General features: G+C 48.2%; 1 protein-coding gene across 2 annotated transcripts in view; it reads left to right on the top strand.

Annotated features, from left to right (window-relative positions):
- LOC135054676 (oocyte zinc finger protein XlCOF22-like) overlaps positions 1-15,763 on the top strand; it is a 61,474-nt gene that overhangs the window by 37,299 nt on the left and 8,412 nt on the right. For both annotated transcript variants that reach the window (XM_063957928.1, XM_063957927.1), the window contains exons 4-5: positions 10,275-10,353; positions 12,593-12,690. In XM_063957928.1, coding sequence (XP_063813998.1) covers positions 10,275-10,353; positions 12,593-12,690 — 177 coding nt within the window. The remainder of the gene's footprint in view (positions 1-10,274; positions 10,354-12,592; positions 12,691-15,763) is intronic.

Genomic DNA, 15,763 nt, shown 5'->3' with positions numbered 1-15,763 from the left:
TTTGACTCTTGGTTATATTAAGTACGCTGCAGATTACCTAAAGGATGCGGCGAGGGATGTTGGCCTCTTAGGATCAAGAGCCAATGCCATGGCGATTTCGGCCAGGAGGGCGCTGTGGATTCACCAATGGAATGCTGATGCCGACTTCAAGAAGAATATGGAAGCTCTCCCTTTTAAAGGTAGTGTCTTGTTCGGTGACGGCCTGGCTGACCTGGTGTCGACCACTACTGCGGGTAAGTCATCTTTTCTTCCATATGTTCCACCACAACGGAAAAAGATACCTTATCAGCAGATGCAGTCCTTTCGGCCTAATAAGTACAAAAGAGGAAAGGGTTCGTCCTTCCTCGCTTCAAAGGGTAGAGGTAGGGGAAGGAAGTCACCTGCAGTGTCAGGCACCCAGGACCAAAAGACCTCCCCTGCCTCTACCAAGTCCACCGCATGACGTTGGGGCTCCACTGGGGGAGTCCCTACCAGTGGGGGGCCGTCTCCAATTCTTCAAACAGGTCTGGGTTCGTTCGGCCCTGGATCCTTGGGTCTTAGAAATAGTGTCCCAAGGGTACAGGCTGGAGTTTCAGAAGATGTCCCCCAACCAGTTTTTCGTGTCGGCTTTGCCAACTTCTCTTCCCGAAAAGAGAGGTGGTGAGGGATGCTTTACAAAAGTTGTGTCAACAGAGGGTCGTGGTGCCGGTTCCCCCTTCAGATCGGGGGAAAGGGTTCTATTCGAGCCTCTTTGTGGTGCCGAAGCCGGACGGTTCGGTCAGACCGATTCTGAACCTAAAATACATCAACCCATATTTGAAAACGTTCAAGTTCAAGATGGAGTCTTTTCGAGCGGTGATCTCCAGCCTCGAAGGGGGGGATTTAATGGCGTCAGTAGACATAAAGGATGCTTACTTACACATCCCGATATTCCCTCCTCATCAGGCTTTCCTGAGGTTTGCGGTGCAGGATTGTCATTACCAATTTCAGACGTTGCCGTTTGGGCTTTCCACGGCCCGAGGGTTTTCACCAAGGTAATGGCTGAGATGATGGTCCTCCTTCGCAAGCAAGGGATCACAGTTATCCCGTACTTGGACGATCTCCTGATAAAGGAGAGGTCAAAGGAACAGTTGTTAAGAAATGTGGATCTCTCCCTGTCGGTTCTGCGACATCACGGTTGGATACTAAGTTTGCCAAAGTCTCAGTTGATCCCGACCACTCGGCTGCCCTTCCTGGGCATGGGCCTAGACACGGAAATACAGAGAGTGTTTCTTCCGGAGGTCAAAGCTCTGGAAATCCAGACCATGGTCAGGGAGCGTCTGATGCCGACAAGTGTGTTGATTCATCAATGCACTCGGGTACTAGGGAAGATGGTTGCGGCTTTACAAAGCCATTCCGTTTGGCAGGTTTCATGCCCGGGTGTTTCAATGGGATCTGCTGAAAAAATGGTCCGGGTCTCACCTGCACATGCACTGGAAAATAAGTCTATCTTCCAGGGCCAGGATTTGGCTCCTGTGGTGGCTGCAAAGCTCTCACCTTCTAGAGGGACGCCGTTTCGGAATCCAGGACTGGGTCCTGTTGACAACAGATGCAAGCCCCGAGGCCGGGGCGCAGTCACGCGAGGAAGAAATTTCCAGGGAAAATTGTCAAGCCAGGAATCTTGTCTCCACATAAATGTTCTCGAGTTGAGAGCCATTTACAACGGCCTTCTACAAGCAAAAAACCTTCTTCAGGGTCTCCCTGTCCTGATCCAGTTGGACAACATAACAGCGGTGGCGTACGTAAACCGCCAAGGCGGAACAAGGAGCACGGTGGCTATGGACGAGGCCACAAGAATACTACGCTGGGCGGAACAGAGAGTGAGTGCTCTTTCAGCAGTCTTCCTCCCGGGAGTGGACAACTGGGAAGCAGACTTCCTCAGCGGACACGATCTCCCTCGGGAGAGTGGGCTCTTCATCAAGAGGTATTTGCAGAAGTGACAAAGCGTTGGGGAATTCCTCTGATAGACATGATGGCGTCTCGCCTCAAGAAGAAGCTACCGAGGTATTGTTCCAGGTCAAGGGACCCCCAAGCCAGTGCAGTGGACGCCCTGGTGACTCCGTGGGTGTTTCAGTCGGTGTATGTGTTTTCTCTCCGTTTCCTCTCATTCCAAAGGTGCTGCGGATCTTTCGACGAGCAAGGGATCAAGCGATACTCGTCGTTCCAGATTGGCCACGGAGGGCCTGGTATCCAGATCTTCAAGAATTGCTAGTTGAAGATCCCTGGCCGCTTCCTCTAAGAGATGACTTGTTATTGCAGGGGCCCTGCGTGTTTCCGGACTTACTGCAGCTACGTTTGACAGCGTGGAAGTTGAGCGCCAAATCTTAGCTCGGAAGGGTATTCCCGGGGAGGTCATCACCACTCTCCTTAAAGCTAGAAATGAGGTTACGGCAAAACATTATCACCGTAATTGGAGGAAATATGTTTCATGGTGTGAGACCAAAGCAGCTTCGGCGGAGGAGTTTCACTTTGGTCGGTTTCTCCATTTTTTGCAGGCAGGCGTAGATGCAGGCCTGAAAGTGGGTTCCATAAAAGTGCACATTTCGGCTTTATCTATTTTCTTTCAGAAAGAATTGGTCGTCCTGCCTGAGATTCAGACCTTTGTGAAGGGTGTGTTGCATATACAACCTCCATATGTGCCGCCGGTGGCGTCGTGGGATCTTGAAGTGGTCTTGCAGTTCCTTATGTCTCCTTGGTTTGAACCTTTGCGTAAGGTTGAGTTAAGGTTTCTCACTTGGAAAGTGGTCATGCTTTTGGCTCTGGCGTCGGCCAGGCGAGTGTCTGAATTGGCGGCCTTGTCTCACAAGAGCCCTTATTTGATATTCCATTCGGATAGAGCGGAATTGAGGACTCGTCAACAATTTCTGCCGAAGGTGGTTTCTTCTTTTCACATCAACCAACCTATTGTGGTGCCTGTAGCTACGGATGCTGTGGCGGTTCCAAGGTCTCTTGATGTTGTAAATGCCTTGAAAATTTACGTTGCCAGAACGGCTCTTACCAGGAAAACAGAGGCTTTGTTTGTCCTGTATGCTTCCAACAAGATTGGAAATCCTGCTTCTAAGCAGACTATTGCTCGCTGCGCTTGTAATACGATTCAGCAAGCTCATTCTTCGGCTGGGCTACCATTGCCGAAGTCAGTAAAGGCCCATTCTACCAGAAAAGTGGGCTTATCTTGGGCGGCTGCCCGAGGAGTCTCGGCACTTCAGCTTTGCCGAGCAGCTACGTGGTCGGGTTAAAACACTTTTGCTAAGTTTTACAGGTTTGATACCCTGGCTGAGGAGAACCTCATGTTTGCCGAATCGGTGCTGCAGATTCGTCCGCACTCTCCCGCCCGTTCTGGAGCTTTGGTATAGACCCCATGGTCCTTTTGGAGTCCCCAGCATCCTCCAGGACGTAAGAGAAAATAGGATTTTAATACCTACCGGAAAATCCTTTTCTCCTAGTCCGTAGAGGATGCTGGGCGCCCATCCCAGTGCGGACTGTTTCTTGCAGTTGTATTATTACTGGTTGTATTTGTTTACACACGGATTGTGTATTGGTTTTCTTCAGCTTGTTGCTGCTGTTAGTTCATACAGTTATCTGGTTTCATTCTATTCCAGTTGTACGGTATGTTGTGATGTGGGCTGGTATGTTTCTCACCTTAGTTTAAACAAAAATCCTTTCCTCGAAATGTCCGTCTCTCCTCGGCACTGTTCCTGTTACTGAGGTCTGGAGGAGGGGTGACAAAGCTGATTTTCTACTCTATAACACAGGCTATTAAATATATATCGTGAAGCCGTAATGGCCGCTGAACCTCGTGCACGTGCTACGCACTCCGTACGCTATTTGCGTATGAAGACCTCGCACGTGGTACGCAAGTTACGTACACGCTGCGCTGGGTGTACGGAACACACACAGCGAGCGTACACACAGATGATAACCTTTTAAACTTTACTCAAGGTATGATTATACTAAAATACCTAGTATTGAGATACTGTAATGATTAGACACTGGTTAACCTTGTTAATATAAAAGCTGTTTGAGCGGATGAGACGCTCCGATTACCCTCAGTAACGTAATAAACACACAATACTTTGCTAAGAGTCCGAAACCTTTACTAACAAGCTTTTAGTTATATCAAAAGGGGAAACACAGTTGACATTTCAAACACTACAGGCTAACATATAATCTAACAGAATAACTAAACAGAAATATACACAATAGCGAACGATCGCAAACACAAATACATAAACTGAGAATGAATGGCTTACATTAAATGGGTAACAAAGTGACCACAGAGAAACATACCATACGGGGGAAACACTCGCCAGCGCAACCGGATCCAGTCCTCCAATTATCAGCGATAAATGTTGATGAGAGAGAGTACTGGCCGGTCTGGGGACAGTGGCCTTTATATACACAACATACAGTACACTACAAAGGGACCTATAATCTCATTGTTCATTGGACACAGGAATGTCTCCTCGCATTATAACAAAAGGTCATAGGTTGGTTTAAACAGGTGGGCTGTGACTATATCAAACTGCTCAGGTGGGAGGGAATCGCCGGATTCCTGCCGCATGGATAATGAACTGCAAACATAGTAAATGTCCAGAAATTACTAATGGACATAACTATTCGCAGGAGCGATTAATCTTTACCTAACCAGCACCGGATTGTTCCTATTAAAATGTTCTTTAGTTAGGTACCAGGAACCACCGCTCTGACCCTATCTGACCCTTCGTATCATGCAAAGAGGAATTCCTCTGTCCAGGGACCAGCTACAATAAACAAACTTACAGTTATTATTAAGGGGAACATTATCTATAAAACATATTATTTGGATTTATTATTTAACGATTGAGTCGCCCGCTAGACGCACACAAACTCTACCGTAAATGCACATACCATGCGCTCGAGCGCACGCCCGTGGGGGCACCGTCACGCAACTGCGAGTATGCGCACGCGCGGGAGAGAATGTGCATGTGCAGCGAGCAAGCGCATGGGGTGAATATATGGCAACGTGTAGCATGATATTTTTCTGACTTTGACAGTGGCATAGAGGGAGGAGCCAATTCACACCCAGTTTAAGTCTTTATAGTGTGCCCAAGCTCCTGCGGATCCCGTCTATACCCTATGGTCCTTTTGGAGTCCCCAGTATCCTCTACGGACTAGGAGAAAAGAATTTACCGGTAGGTATTAAAATCCTATTTTTACTCACTGAGCGTACACACACACCGACACGCTGTAAGCACAATGCAGCTACACGTGTGGCTGAAATACACTTTAAACCTAAAGAGACACAACACCAATTGTATTTAAAATGCTGGGATCCGACCCACCAACATATAATTTCAAAAAGGGGGTTACAATAACAATACAATTACAATAAGAGAAAAGAGGCTACAATCAATAGTACATACGTTTGTTTTGCCAGTGCCACACGGACCCGGTGCTCAGTCAAGATGACCAGAGAGAGAGAGAGTCCGGCCAGGCAGCTGGGCTTTTTATACATTTGGCTAAAACATAATACAATAGAAACTGTAATCTCTTCATCTATAGGTCAAATGGCTGGTCATTTACAGTACAGGAGGGGTCATAGGTTGGTTTGAATAGGTGGGCGATGCCTGGTCTAGGAGCACTTGCAGTTGGTCTCCACTGGGTTCCCTCCGAATATCAGAGTACAGTAAATACAGTGGAGAATGCTATCTTCTGCAAACTCCTACCAGAATTTTGCTCTTAAAATACCCTACAGATGGATACCAAACACCACCTCCTAACTTAATGCTGTCCCCTCATATCCTGTAAAGGTGAATCCCTTTGTTGTTGTACCTTTTTAAACAAGTATAACTTGCTAGTGTGGTGCATGTGGGCTATGTGTACATTTTGCACTATGTGGATTAAATATGAGATGTCTTTGTGGCTTTTCCGTGCGAATACAAATGCTACCGTAATTATTCATACAACGCACTAATACGCAGGACCGCGTGAATATGTGCACGCACGGCAGAACAAGTACGCGCTCAGAGGCCATCTGTGTGGAGTTAGTTCGTGATGTGTATGGCTGTAATATTTTCGACTTCGACAATACACAAACACCAGGGGACGTGTCTGGGTGATGACTGGAGAGGTGACTGCTGGGAATGGGACATTATACAGTAACACCAGGGGACGTGTCTGGGTGATCACTGGAGAGGTGACTGCTGGGAATGGGGCATTATACAGTAACACCAGGGGATGTGTCTGGGTGATGACTGGAGAGGTGACTGCTGGGAATGGGACATCATACAGTAACACCAGGGGACGTGTCTGGGTGATGACTGGAGAGGTGACTGCTGGGAATGGGTCATTATACAGTAACACCAGGGGATGTGTCTGGGTGATGACTGGAGAGGTGACTGCTGGGAATGGGGCATTATACAGTAACACCAGGGGACGTGTCTGGGTGATGACTGGAGAGGTGACTGCTGGGAATGGGGCATTATACAGTAACACCAGGGGATGTGTCTGGGTGATGACTGGAGAGGTGACTGCTGGGAATGGGACATCATACAGTAACACCAGGGGATGTGTCTGGGGGATGACTGGAGAGGTGACTGCTGGGAATGGGACATTATACAGTATCACAAGGGGATGTGTCTGGGTGATAACTGGAGAGGTGACTGCTGGGAATGGGACATTATACAGTAACACCAGGGGACGTGTCTGGGTGATGACTGGAGAGGTGACTGCTGGGAATGGGACATTATACAGTATCAAAAAGGGGATGTGTCTGGGTGATAATTGGAGAGGTGACTGCTGAGGATGGGACGTTATACAGTAACACCGGAGGATGTGTCTGGGTGATGACTGGAGAGGTGACTGCTGGGAATGGGGCATTATACAGTAACACCAGGGGATGTGTCTGGGTGATGACTGGAGAGGTGACTGCTGGGAATGGGGCATTATACAGTAACACCGGGGGGGGGTGTCTGGGTGATGACTGGAGAGGTGACTGCTGGGAATGGGACATTATACAGTAACACCAGGGGACGTGTCCGGGTGATGACTGGAGAGGTGACTGCTGGGAATGGGACATTATACAGTAACACCAGGGGACGTGTCCGGGTGATGACTGGAGAGGTGACTGCTGGGAATGGGACATTATACAATAACACCATGGGACGTGTCTGGGTGATGACTGGAGAGGAGACTGCTGGGAAGCGGACATTATACAGTAACACCAGGGGACGTGTCTGGGTGATGACTGGAGAGGTGACTGCTGGGAATGGGACATTATACAGTAACACCAGGGGACGTGTCTGGGTAAGGACTGGAGAGGTGACTGCTGGGAATGGGACATTATACAGTAACACCAGGGGATGTGTCTGGGTGATGACTAGAGAGGTGACTGCTGGGAATGGGGCATTATACAGTAACACCAGGGGATGTGTCTGGGTGATGACTGGAGAGGTGACTGCTGGGAATGGGACATTATACAGTATCACAAGGGGATGTGTCTGGGTGATAACTGGAGAGGTGACTGCTGGGAATGGGACATTATACAGTAACACCAGGGGACGTGTCTGGGTGATGACTGGAGAGGTGACTGCTGGGAATGGGACATTATACAGTATCAAAAAGGGGATGTGTCTGGGTGATAATTGGAGAGGTGACTGCTGAGGATGGGACATTATACAGTAACACCGGAGGATGTGTCTGGGTGATGACTGGAGAGGTGACTGCTGGGAATGGGGCATTATACAGTAACACCAGGGGATGTGTCTGGGTGATGACTGGAGAGGTGACTGCTGGGAATGGGGCATTATACAGTAACACCGGGGGGGTGTCTGGGTGATGACTGGAGAGGTGACTGCTGGGAATGGGACATTATACAGTAACACCAGGGGACGTGTCCGGGTGATGACTGGAGAGGTGACTGCTGGGAATGGGACATTATACAGTAACACCAGGGGACGTGTCCGGGTGATGACTGGAGAGGTGACTGCTGGGAATGGGACATTATACAGTAACACCATGGGACGTGTCTGGGTGATGACTGGAGAGGAGACTGCTGGGAATGGGACATTATACAGTAACACCAGGGGACGTGTCCGGGTGATGACTGGAGAGGTGACTGCTGGGAATGGGACATTATACAGTAACACCAGGGGACGTGTCCGGGTGATGACTGGAGAGGTGACTGCTGGGAATGGGACATTATACAGTAACACCATGGGACGTGTCTGGGTGATGACTGGAGAGGAGACTGCTGGGAATGGGACATTATACAGTAACACCAGGGGACGTGTCTGGGTAAGGACTGGAGAGGTGACTGCTGGGAATGGGACATTATACAGTAACACCAGGGGATGTGTCTGGGTGATGACTGGAGAGGTGACTGCTGGGAATGGGGCATTATACAGTAACACCAGGGGACGTGCCTGGGTGATGACTGGAGAGGTGACTGCTGGGAATGGGGCATTATACAGTAACACCAGGGGACATGTCTGGGTGATGACTGGGGAGGTGACTGCTGGGAATGGGACATTATACAGTAACACCAGGGGACGTGTCCGGGTGATGACTGGAGAGGTGACTGCTGGGAATGGGACATTATACAGTAACACCAGGGGACGTGTCCGGGTGATGACTGGAGAGGTGACTGCTGGGAATGGGACATTATACAGTAACACCAGGGGACGTGTCTGGGTGATGACTGGAGAGGAGACTGCTGGGAAGCGGACATTATACAGTAACACCAGGGGACGTGTCTGGGTGATGACTGGAGAGGTGACTGCTGGGAATGGGACATTATACAGTAACACCAGGGGACGTGTCTGGGTGATGACTGGAGAGGTTACTGCTGGGAATGGGACATTATACAGTAACACCAGGGGATGTGTCTGGGTGATGACTAGAGAGGTGACTGCTGGGAATGGGGCATTATACAGTAACACCAGGGGACGTGTCTGGGTGATGACTGGAGAGGTGACTGCTGGGAATGGGGCATTATACAGTAACACCAGGGGATGTGTCTGGGTGATGACTGAAGAGGTGACTGCTGGGAATGGGGCATTATACAGTAACACCAGGGGACGTATCCGGTCGGTGACTGGAGAGGTGACTGCTGGGAATGGGGCATTATACAGTAACACCAGGGGATGTGTCTGGGTGATGACTGGAGAGGTGACTGCTGGGAATGGGACATTATACAGTAACATCAGGGGATGTGTCTGGGTGATGACTGGAGAGGTGACTGCTGGGAATGGGACATTATACAGTATCACAAGGGGATGTGTCTGGGTGATAACTGGAGAGGTGACTGCTGGGAATGGGACATTATACAGTAACACCAGGGGACGTGTCTGGGTGATGACTGGAGAGGCGACTGCTGGGAATGGGGCATTATACAGTAACACCAGGGGATGTGTCTGGGTGATGACTGAAGAGGTGACTGCTGGGAATGGGGCATTATACAGTAACACCAGGGGACGTATCCGGTCGGTGACTGGAGAGGTGACTGCTGGGAATGGGGCATTATACAGTAACACCAGGGGATGTGTCTGGGTGATGACTGGAGAGGTGACTGCTGGGAATGGGACATTATACAGTAACATCAGGGGATGTGTCTGGGTGATGACTGGAGAGGTGACTGCTGGGAATGGGACATTATACAGTATCACAAGGGGATGTGTCTGGGTGATAACTGGAGAGGTGACTGCTGGGAATGGGACATTATACAGTAACACCAGGGGACGTGTCTGGGTGATGACTGGAGAGGTGACTGCTGGGAATGGGACATTATACAGTATCAAAAAGGGGATGTGTCTGGGTGATAATTGGAGAGGTGACTGCTGAGGATGGGACATTATACAGTAACACCGGAGGATGTGTCTGGGTGATGACTGGAGAGGTGACTGCTGGGAATGGGGCATTATACAGTAACACCAGGGGACGTATCCGGGTGGTGACTGGAGAGGTGACTGCTGGGAATGGGGCATTATACAGTAACACCAGGGGATGTGTCTGGGTGATGACTGGAGAGGTGACTGCTGGGAATGGGACATTATACAGTAACATCAGGGGATGTGTCTGGGTGATGACTGGAGAGGTGACTGCTGGAAATGGGACATTATACCGTAACACCAGGGGACGTGTCTGGGTGATGACTGGAGAGGTGACTGCTGGGAATGGGACATTATACAGTAACACCAGGGGACGTGTCTGGGTGATGACTGTATCATTGTCAGGTTCCTATAAGGTGTCAGGATGTCACTGTCTATGTCTCCATGCAGGAGGGGGAGTATATAGAGGAACACAGGGGTCTGTACAAGGATGTGATGATGAAGAATCACCGGCCCCTCACATCACTGGGTAAGAGGAGACTGTCATTTATTGTATAAGGGGAGCAGGTATGGGGGCTACCTATATACACACTGTGACCAGATGCTTCCCAAGCCCTCACTGACTTGTGTCCCACGGTCACGGAACGGCTTTAGGTCACACGGGACCTGGCCAATTAAGATTCATGCTTACTGTTACTGACTCCACCCACTGCGCAGTCGGCAGGTACAATGCTGCCACCACCAGACTCCTTGCTCCCGTGGCATCTTACCACAGCTGTGTGGCGTTGATTGATTCCCACTGGTCGCTTGACCAGGCCTCTGCATGGTAGCTGGCGGAAAGCGGAGCTTGAAGACACTAGGGTTACCCTGGACAGCCAGAGAACGGGGCTACATTTCATGTATCCCTGCTGGTCACAAGATGAAGCGGTCGTCTTGAGTCAAAATATGTTTATTCGCTCAAATAAAGTCCTTAAAAGGACCCTCCCTGTTTCCAGTGGAACAGCAATACAGCAAGATGTTCACAGCAGAAATAAGATGGTATAATACACTCTGAGGCATCAGGCCTCCTTTTTATCTAAAACCAACATACAGTACTATAAGGGGTGGTCCCACCTTCATTCTATCTCACAAAAAATATAAATAAAAACATGTTACATTTCAAAAGAGTTTAACAATTGGATAAAGCAAATTTCTGCTCCTTTTCATACATAATCCAAACCAGTGTGCTTAACCAAACACAATCTGATTATCATATCCCTGTCTCTTTCTCAAATGTGAATATAATTAGAATTTAAATTGCACTCACCCTCTCACCCATAGACAACGTTCTTGTCGTTTAAACATAACTCTGCATCCTAGATAATGCAGCCTAGGAAATATTAAACCAAATTGTTATTACACGAAAACCTACTGGAAAGATGCCCTACATTGCATTCGTAAAACACAGGGGGTAGTTGATCGCAGCAGGAAATTTTTTAGCAGTTGGGCAAAACCATGTGCACTGCAGGGGGGGCAGATATAACATGTGCAGAGAGAGATAGATATGAGTGGGGTGTGTTCAATCTGCAATCTAAATTGCAGTGTAAAAATAAATCAGCCCGTATTTACCCTGCACAGAAACAAAATAACCCACCCAAATCTAACTCTCTTTGCAAATGTTATATCTGCCCCCCCTGCAGTGCACATGGGTGGTCATTCCGAGTTGAACGCTCGTTATTTTTTTTCCGCAACGGATCGATTAGTCGCTAATGCGCATGCGCAATGTCCGCAGTGCGACTGCGCCAAGTAAATTTGCTATGAAGATTGGTATTTTACTCACAGCATTACGAGGTTTTTTCTTCGTTCTGGAGAGCGGAGTGTGATTGACAGGAAGTGGGTGTTTCTGGCCGGAAACTGGACGTTGTATGGGAGTGTGTGAGAAAACGCTACCATTTCTGGGAAAAACGCGAGAGTGGCTGGAGAAACGGAGGAGTGTCTGGGTGAACGCTGGGTGTGTTTGTGACGTCAAACCCGGAACGACAAGCACTGAACTGATCGCACTGGAAGAGTAAGTCTCGAGCTACTGATAAGCTAAGATTCACCCCCAGTAGGCGGCGGCTTAGTGTGTGCAATGCTGCTAAAAGCAGCTTGCGAGCGAACAACTCAGAATGACCACCATGGTTTTGCCCAACTGCTAAAAAATTTCCTGCTGCGATCAACTTGGAATTACCCCCAAAATCTGATTTAGCATCCACTCCTGTCTTTCACATCTCCATGCAGAACCAGTTTTTGGCTTATCACCCAACAGGAGATGCTGAAAGCACAAACAGTCTTCTTTCCGAACCTTAGTTTGTATCTCAAAGACAATGTTTGCCCACCAAAAGCCTGCCACTTGACAACATATGACTTTCTGTGCTAAAATGTCTAAAAACAATTCTCAAGGCCTTTTAGAAACCAAATACCTCATACTTTTCTCATAAGTGTAATGTCCCTGCAGTTCTATAACCGTGCCGTCCATAATTCTCCAACTGCGCACAGCGCAGCAATATAACATATTAAGACACATTATTGAACATACATTTAGTCATGTACAGTGCATGGTGCCTAGAGCCAAGTGCTCCTTTTAAAAATGTCGCCAAGCGCCCATTGTCCATTTAAATGGTGCCAGGCATGGAGGGTTAACCCTTTTAGTGCCGCTGCTGCTATTGGCCAGGGGGGCTCCGGCCACACACACACCATCTGATAATCACATATATACACTGTACTCAGTCACTGTGTGTCTCCTACAGATGGACCCAGTAACAGAGATACCCCAGAGAGATGTCCCCGTCCTCTGTATTCCCAGGATTGTACAGAGGAGAATCACAGGATCCCACAGGAGGATCAGGTAGGTGGGAATTAGAGTCTCCATAATATTCCAAAGTGACTGTCACTATATGATATCTAGTGAAACTGTGGGCCTGATTCTTATTTAGGAATACAGTAAGAGTAAGTGGCTACCTGGAAAACCATTTTATAATGCAAGGGATAGGCAAATACATTGTGTTTGCATGCAGGGTTATTACTGGCTACTTTTGCATGTAGCCCACAAATGCTGGAAAACTTTATTTCTCTTTCATCCACTAGGGGACACTGGAGCCCTATACAGTAGGAGTGTGAAGCTTGCAACCGGAGGTGTGGCACAATCTAAAAATTAGCATTGTCTGCACAGCCGGCTCCTCCCCCTTCACATCCCTCCTCCCCCAGTTTGAAAAATTGTGCTAGAGGTACAGCACGTGGAAGCACTGAGCTCCTGACTAACATTTCTAAAACAGTGTGCGGCATCCACCTAATAAAAGAGAGACAAGGCATCTTTATATTGGAGAGACAAAGATCCATTTTGAAGGGACCTGTATCTCTCGACAAGGAGATCCTCAGAGAAACTCAGAGTGAGTACTATAAAAAAATTTAAATAAGGACCCAGTTAGCTTTTTTATTTTTATTATTTAATCCCCTTGTCAGCAAAGCCCGAGAGGTTACTCTCGTATAACATGAGGTCACCAGCGATCGCAGTGAGTAGCGCAGGGCTGGAGGAGTGCGCCGGGTGGATGTGAGTAAGCCGCCCACACTGTACAGCCGCTGACTAGCGCTACGGGACTTAGTGACAGGGTCCCGGAACGCGCACACCAGGGGGCAGACAGTCCCTTTAGCCGCGCTGATGGGCGCCGCTACGAGACTTAGTGACAGAGTCCCGGAGCGCGCACACCAGGGGGCAGACAGTCCCTTTAGCCTCGCTGATGGGCGCCGCTATGAGACATTCCAAGGGGCAGGGATAAGCTCTCCCCCTCGTATAGATACAAGAGGGATGGTTTTTTGTAACAACAGCTCCGTCTGCTGGTAAATTTATATATTTAGATAAGAGGATCTCCTGAACAGAATAATCTACTTTACTATTTATATTTTCAAAGGACTTCTATTACAAAGATCCTGAAGAAAATACATGGAAGCAAGCGGATACCAACTCTACCATCGTAGCTGATTTACAGTTGGGTTGTGAGGGATGCGAGTCGGCTGGTGTAATAATTTTTTTTTTAAATTTATTTTGTCCTGCTCCTTTTCTATATACTGAAAGGAAGGGTAATTTCTGCCGGATCCGATACCTTTGCTTCCATCATCTCTCAGTCTTTCTCTTCCTAGTTTAAAGGGTGGAAGCGCTGCATAATACCCTGGTAGAAGGTTTTAACAACATGTCTAAAGCACCAACTAGGACCTCCAAGACCTGTTATGTTTGTTAGAAATGTAACAAGAAAAGCATGCGGGTTGGCAGCTCCGGTGTGTGCGACTCCTGCTAAGACAAGGACGCTCCACCTGGGAGCAGTGCTCCGTCTTGGTCATGGGAAGACAACCTTGCAAATAGAATCTCCAAGGAGATGGCAGAATCGCGCAAGCAGCACTCGGAATGGGCTGCGGGATTCTCAAAGACAATGGAGGAATTTCTCATCAAGTTAACACCGCCCGCACAAGCAGAAACGAATGTGCGCAAGGCTGTTAAGACCTCTTCCTATTATACGGAATCAGAGGAGGAAGAAGGTTTTCTCCTTGATACATAGGAAGGTGAGTTAATTGAATCTAACCTAGACGCCGATTTTCCAGAAGACGACACGGCAATCTCGGGTCTTGATTCTTTAATTGACGCAGTAAAGGAGATCCTAAACTTTAAGGTAGAAGAAACAAAGGAGCCGGAAGATTTCTAATTGTTCGAATCCCAAAATCCGCCTTCAGCAGTGTTTCACATTCCTAAATCCCTCCAATCTCAAATGGAGAAGGCTTGGAAACAACCTGACAAGCGCTTTCAGTTTCCAAATAGGTTTCAAGTAACTTATCCCCTAACCAAGGGTGTAATGGATAAGTGGGAGACCCCACCAGTAGTGGATGCTTCCCTAGGAAGGTTGTCAAAGAAGACAATCTTACCAATACCTAATGTAACGACTTTAAAGGATGCTTCAGACTGAAAGGTTGACACAACTTTAAAGTAAATTTTTGTAGCAGCAGGTGCAGCACAGAAACCTACGATCATCTGTGCTTGGGTCAACAAGGCCATAGGAGCATGGTCTGGACATAGGCCCTCATTCTGAGTTAATCGCAGCAGCAAGAAAGTTAGCAATTGGGCAAAACCATGTGCACTGCAGGGGAAGCAGATATATCATGTGCAGAGAGAGTTAGATTTGGGTGGGTTATTTTGTTTCTGTGCAGGGTAAATACTGGCTGCTTTATTTTTACACTGCAAATTAGATTGCAGATTGAACACACCCCACCCAAATCTAACTCTCTCTACACATGTTATATCTACCCCTCCTGCAGTGCACATGGTTTTGCCCAATTGCTAACTTTCTTGCTGCTGCGATCAACTCAGAATGAGGGCCATATTGTACAGGCTATTGAGGAGGAAAATAGTTTAGAAGAGATTACCCAACTGGCGAAACACATTTGAGAATCAGCTTCATACTTATGTCAAGCCTCAAAGGATATTAGCAGTATTGCATCACGCATCTCGGCATTGCCCATATCGGCTAGACGGATTTTATGGCTCAGAGAATGGCAAGGAGACTCTGACACCAAGAAGGCGGTAGAATCCATTCCCTTTGGGGGCGAGATGCTTTTCGGTCCAGAGTTGGACAAGTGGATCTCGCAGGCTACAGCTGGGAAGTCCAGCTTCCTACCTACTTCTTATACGAGAACCATTCCACAGGTTAGGAGAGGTTATTCGGGACCAGTGTTTACTTCATTTAGATCACAACAGGTTTCGGTACACAAGTACGTGGGGGCAAAGGTAGAGGCCGCTCACAGGCAGCAATCAGAAGCAGGTAAACCTGCTGACAAGGCCGTGGCATGACGGCCTCCCAGCTCACCTGGGGTCCCCCTTGGTGGGCGCACATCTGGAGGGTTTTCAGGACGTCTGGGCCAGAACCTCACCAGAATTT

This window comes from Pseudophryne corroboree, chromosome 3 (genome assembly GCF_028390025.1).
Source record: "Pseudophryne corroboree isolate aPseCor3 chromosome 3, aPseCor3.hap2, whole genome shotgun sequence".
Taxonomy (NCBI): domain Eukaryota; kingdom Metazoa; phylum Chordata; class Amphibia; order Anura; family Myobatrachidae; genus Pseudophryne; species Pseudophryne corroboree.
Note: the sequence above shows the minus strand (reverse complement) of the source record. Positions and strands in the feature narration are given on the sequence as shown.